The following is a 6000-nucleotide window of genomic DNA, read 5'->3' as shown; positions in this document are numbered from 1 at the left end:
GTCACTGAGGGCTTTAACCTCCTGAAGGAAATCGAACATCTTTTTGTCTCCTTTGGCTAAAGTCTGCATCTTGTGCTGAAGCTCAAACAAACGGGAGTTAGATGGTCTGTTGAAGTGTGTCTCAAGCGTGGACCAGATCTCTTGAGCTGTAGAACAGTTCATCACCATGGATTGGAGAGAATCAGTGATAGATCCAAGGAGCCATGACTGGACGACTTGATCTGTTTGAAACCAAAGATCATGGTCAGGATTTGGAACAGGCGTAGAGGTACCATGAATGGTGGGAGCCAAGATGGTAGTAACTGGCTGAGGGATGGTACCAGTAACGAAGCCAAACAAACGCTGCCCACTGAGAAAAGACTGAAACTGACGTTTCCAGAAGAAAAAGTTTTGCTCATTGAGCTTTACGGTAACACAGTGAATGATGTTTAAGCAAGGAGGGTCATGAGGCTCAAGATCCATGGTGGCACCGTGTGCTCTGATACCATGAACGCGTGAACAACAAAGATAAGTTACTTGACTTTCTTAGTATAATCTCTCTCTCTCTTAGAGTTTTGTTTACAACATGAGTTACTTATATAGAGTTGTAAACTAGGGTTTTAGCTTTGTGCTCCTTCATCCTGTAGCAAAGCGTATCGGTTTTGGATCTTGACAGCCTGTACTTGACCAGCTGGCTTGCCCTCTCCCATTCGCTTTTCCTTTCTGTTGCTCACTTTGGTCTTGTCCTTACTAACGTTTTGTCTTGTGCAGGAAGAAGACCGTTGGAACTGAAGAGCAAGGCTCTGCGTTTTGTTCAAACCAGTGTTGGGCTTCGCAGGAGTTGGGCTTGACCCACTTGTGATAATATTATCAACTTGTGATGTTATGGCAATGCCTTCTTGTCATTACTTTCAGGTTTTGAAAGAGTGAAGACACGGAAAGACACGGACTGAAGTGAGGACTGAAGTGAAGTTTTGGGAGTGGAAGAATCAAGTGAAATTTGTTTGCTTGTGTAAAGTTTTAAGAACCCTTAATTAGGTTCTACCATTGGAGCATTCAAAATCATTGTCTCTCAACAAAAGTTCTTAATTTAAGTTTATTACTTAAATATTCATTAAGAACCCAATTAGGGGTTCCCCCATTGAACATGCTCTTAGGGGACCATGGAGAATTTAAGGAATGTCTTACACGAGATGCTAAGGGTATACTAAGCTTGTATGAAGCTGCTCATATGGGGACGACTACAGATTATATATTGGATGAAGCCTTAACCTTCACATTAAATAACTTGGAGTCGTTAAGTTGTACATGCAAACCTAATCTCTCAAGGCTTATACGAAACTCTTTGGATCTACCACAGCATAAAAATATGGAGATATTAGTGGCAGAGGAATTTATCCGGTTCTACGAAAAAGAAGAAGATAGCGACCTGACGCTACTTCAGTTTTTCAAGCTTAACTTTAAATTCCTCCAGCTACGTTAACTTCAAGAACCAAAATCCTTTCAAAGTAACTAATCATTTCTCCCGAAAGTTTGTTATAATTTAATATATCTACCTTTTGCAGCTTGGTGTAATATTAATGTTTGTATGCAAGATGGTACAAGGAACAAGACTTTCACTCTAAGTTGGCACCTTACTACAGAGACATACTCGTGGAATTGGACCTTCATACGCTAACATACCTGGAGCCGAAACTTTCACGAGTGAGTATTTTTCTGACTAAATTTTACACGATGCAAATTATCCTAGATGATACGTGCGACAGATATGCTTCATTTCGGGAGGTCGAAATCCTCGTCGATATCTTTGGAAGGTACGTTATCCCTGTCGTATTATTAAAGTAGCTTCCACTCCTCATAATAGTTTTATTTTAGCTTTTCAGAAATTGATACGCCATGTTGTGTTTTCTCCAGTGTCGTTTAACATTTCTTCTAATGTTTTCCAGATGTATAAAAGTCTAATTTAAAAATAGGTTCAATCTCTGAAAATCGGGGAAATATATCACGTTTTTTTTTTTGGCAACATATATCACGTTGTTTAGATAAACTATTTTGTTAATTTTAATAAATTTAGGCTCTTTTGAGTTCTTATTAAAAATTGATTATTTTCATAATAACCTTAAATTTTATTTGCTGTTTTAGTATTAATTAGTAAATATGTAATTTATTAATAGAGACCTTAATGTCTTATTACATAAAAGTAGATTGAAACATTGATAATTTAACAAATTTCTTACAACAAATACTATACAGGGTATTGATATTGTACATTAAAAATCACAGAGAAAAATGATGATGACTAATACATATTGATAACGTAGGTGGGATCTCGAGGATCATGCCATGGATGGACTACCAGATTATTTGAAATCAGTGGTTAAGTTTGTATTTGGTACATTCCAAGAATTTGAAAGAGAAATTGGGTCAGAATTGGGAGGGCTTTACAGTTTGGAAGTTACAATTGAATACGTAAGCAATCGTAATGATTTTTTTTTTGGAAACGACGTAATTATAGTAATAACTATACATCTTCAAACTTTTGAGTCATTCCAGTTCAAGATATATATGAGAAGCAACCTTCAACTCGCCAAATGGGCAAGCGTGGATCACTTGCCTAGCTTTGAGGAATACCTAGACGTTGCTGGAATCGAGATTGCTGTAGTTTTTACTTTGGCATGTGTTTTGATGGCCATGGAGAATATCTGCAAGGAAGAAGCTTATGAGTGGTTGAAATCTAGAGAAAAACTCGTTAGAGCAATGACCACAAAAGCACGAGTACCTAATGATATGTTTGGCTATGAGGTAAGTAAAAGATTTGATTTTTTCGATGATTCATTTGGTCTTTTAGTTTGATAATACATTTAACATTTACGTAACATGATTAGGATGACATGAGCAGAGGATATCTGACGGGCTCGGTCAACTGTTATAAGAAGCAATATGGAGTTAGTGAAGAAGAAGCATTCAGAAAGCTTCGTCAGTTGACTGCAGAAATTGATAAGATGATGGATGAGGAGCTTTTGAAGCCAATAAATGTGCCCCGCCAGGTTCTGAAGGTAGTCATGATCGACACTTTACGTGCAATAAATGTTGCCTACGATAAACGCGATGGATTTAACCGTCGCGATGGACATCTCAAGAATATAACGTCTATGTAAGTTGATATTTGGGGACGTTGGTGTATCCAACATACTTGTGGTTTATTAAGTAATTGGGTGCGTACTTGTTGTTGTGAAACAAGAGAATAGAATATGTATGTTTTTGTATTATTCATAAACATAAGGAGCAATTTATATATAGGGAATTACACCGTCATAAAATAATAAAAAGACTAGAGAAAAGAAAATACAAATATGGAAAGAGTACAAATCATAAACTAATAAAGAAAAGAGAAGTAGGGTTGGCCGACTCTCTCTCTAGGCGCCGGCTCTCTCTCTCTCTCTCTCATGTATGGGCCGGTTATGGACATCCACAATATGATTTATAACACTCCCCTTGGATGTCATAACCATACAGAGTTTGTAATACGCTTTAGATGTTGTCTCATTAAAACCTTACCAGGAAAACCCAATGGGACAAAACCATAGTGAAGGAAAAAGTGTACAACACGTATTACTCCCCCTGTTCTGAATATCACAGAAGGTCTTTCAGTCTACGCATCCCTATCTGATGCGTGAGCTTCCTGAACGTCGAAGTAGGAAGTGACTTGGTAAATAGATCAGCTGAGTTGTCACTGGAACACACTTGGACCACTTGGACCTCGCCGGTTTTCTGTAGTTCATGCGTGAAGAATAACTTAGGCAAGATGTGCTTCGTCCTGTCTCCTTTGATGTAGACGTCCTTAAGCTGAGCAATGAATGTTGCATTGTCCTCATACATCACGGTTGGTGCGTCCTTGCCTTCGGACATCCCACAATCAACTCGTACATGTTGGGTCATGGACCTCAACCAAACACACTCGCGGCTGGCCTCATGTATAGCCAATATCTCCGAATGGTTTGAAGATGTGGCCACGATCGCCTGCTTCATGGAACGCCATGATATGGCTGTTCCAACATGTGTGAAAACATAGCCTGTCTGTGATCGAGCATTGTGTGGATCCGAAAGATAACCTGCATCAGCAAAGCCAACTAAACCTTCTTTGTTTTGGTTAGTATAAAATAGACCCAAGTCTTTCGTTCCTTGTAGGTAACGAAGAACATGTTTAATCTCGTTCAAGTGCCTTTGGGTCGGACAAGAGCTAAACCTAGATAGTAGGTTCACGGCAAAACATATATTTGGTCGTGTGTGACTAGCCAGATACATCAAAGCTCATATGGCACTGAGATATGGCACTTCGGGACCTAGGACATCTTCATCGTCCATCATAGGACGGAACAGATCAGTGTCCAAGCCTAGAGACCTCACAACCATGGGGCTAGACAATGGGCGAGACTCGGCCATATTCAATCTCTTGAGTACTTTTTCTGTATATGCCATTTGATGCACAAGGATTCCATCTCTTATTTACTCAAGCTGTAATCCCAAACAAAACTTTGTTTTTCGAACATCTTTCATCTCGAATTCTTTCTTAAGATATTCAACTGTTTGGGAGATCTCTCCAGAGGTTCCTAGGATATTCAAATCATCAACATACACTGCTATAATCACAAAGCCCTGGCCGAATTTCTTTATAAAGATACAAGAGCTGATCGGATCATTTTTGTATCCTTCTCTCTCTAGGTACTCACTTAACCTATTGTACCACATTCTGCCTGATTGTTTCAATCCATAAAGTGACTTATTAAACTTTATACAGTGTTGTTCTCGAGTACTCGATTTGTTTTTCAACTCTCTACCCTCTGGTACTTTCATATAAATCTCGTTATCCAGGGCCCCATATAAGTATGCAGTTACAACATCCATTAACCTCAAGTCTAATTTCCCCCTTATAGCTAGACTAATCAGGAATCTAAAATTAGTAGCATCCACCACAGGGGAGTATGTCTCCTCATAATCTATTCCTGGTCTCTGTGAGAATCCTTGTGCAACAAGCCGTGTTTTATATCTAACGACCTCGCCGTGTTCATTTTTTTTTCTCACAAAGACCCATTTATAGTCGACTGGTTTAATATCATATGGTGTTCGGACTATTGGTCCAAAGACATCTCTCTTCTTTAAAGATTTTAACTCCACGTTTATAGCTTCTTTCCATTTGATCCGATCTGATCGTTGAGTGCACTCATAAATAGACGTAGGTTCATGATCATCATTCAAATCCATAAGTTCAAGTGCTACCTTGTATGCAAATATATCATCAATGTCGACATTCTTTCTGTTCCATTGTATCCCAGACAAGACATAATTTATTGAGATCTCATTATTATCAGGACCTTCAGTACCTTGAATCTTGGTGTCCCAAGAATCAGTATTACATACATCAGGGCCGGCCGCATCTAAGCATTCATGATCGGTCGCGATCGCTATTAGGGTTTTGGGATCGGCTGCACCTAAGTCCCGGGATTTAGGAACGGCCGCGATCGTGTCTAGAGTTTTAACAACCTCAGTTTCATTATCTGCACCTTTCTTAGTTTTCCGAGGGTTCTTATCTTTGGAACCTATTGGTCTACCATGTTTCAAACGTTGTCTAGACTCTGTAGCAACTTGATTGTGTCCCTCTTGAACATCAATTCTTATTGGTGCATTAGCAGCTGGTATATATGACTTAATCACTCTTTTCGGGTCAGCAAAGGAATTTGGCAATTGATTAGCTAGCTTTTGTAAATGTATAATATTTTGGACTTCTAAATCACACTCTTTGAGTCCGAGGATCTTGCCAAGATAAGGATGTTTGATTCCATGTAATTTCTTTTACCAGTTTACTGCTATCTCCCCCTAATGTTGGATGTTCGGATTCATCAAAGTGACAATCCGCATACCTGGCCTTAAATAAATCACCCGTAGTTGGCTCAAGGTATTTTATAATCGTGGGAGAATCATATCCAACATATATTCTCATCCTCCTTTAAGGTCCCATCTTTG

General features: G+C 39.0%; 1 protein-coding gene across 1 annotated transcript; it reads left to right on the top strand.

Annotated features, from left to right (window-relative positions):
* The first annotated feature begins 2156 nt into the window (after positions 1-2156).
* LOC106416922 (terpenoid synthase 28-like) lies at positions 2157-3339 on the top strand. The gene is made up of 2 exons (XM_048769843.1): positions 2157-2781; positions 2865-3339. The coding sequence occupies exons 1-2, from the start codon at positions 2323-2325 to the stop codon at positions 3135-3137; spliced, it is 732 nt and encodes a 243-aa protein (XP_048625800.1). The 5' UTR covers positions 2157-2322; the 3' UTR covers positions 3138-3339.
* Positions 3340-6000: the final 2661 nt, after the last annotated feature.

Source organism: Brassica napus, chromosome C9, assembly GCF_020379485.1.
Source record: "Brassica napus cultivar Da-Ae chromosome C9, Da-Ae, whole genome shotgun sequence".
In the NCBI taxonomy this organism is placed as follows: domain Eukaryota; kingdom Viridiplantae; phylum Streptophyta; class Magnoliopsida; order Brassicales; family Brassicaceae; genus Brassica; species Brassica napus.
This window is presented reverse-complemented; position numbering and strand designations above follow the sequence as displayed.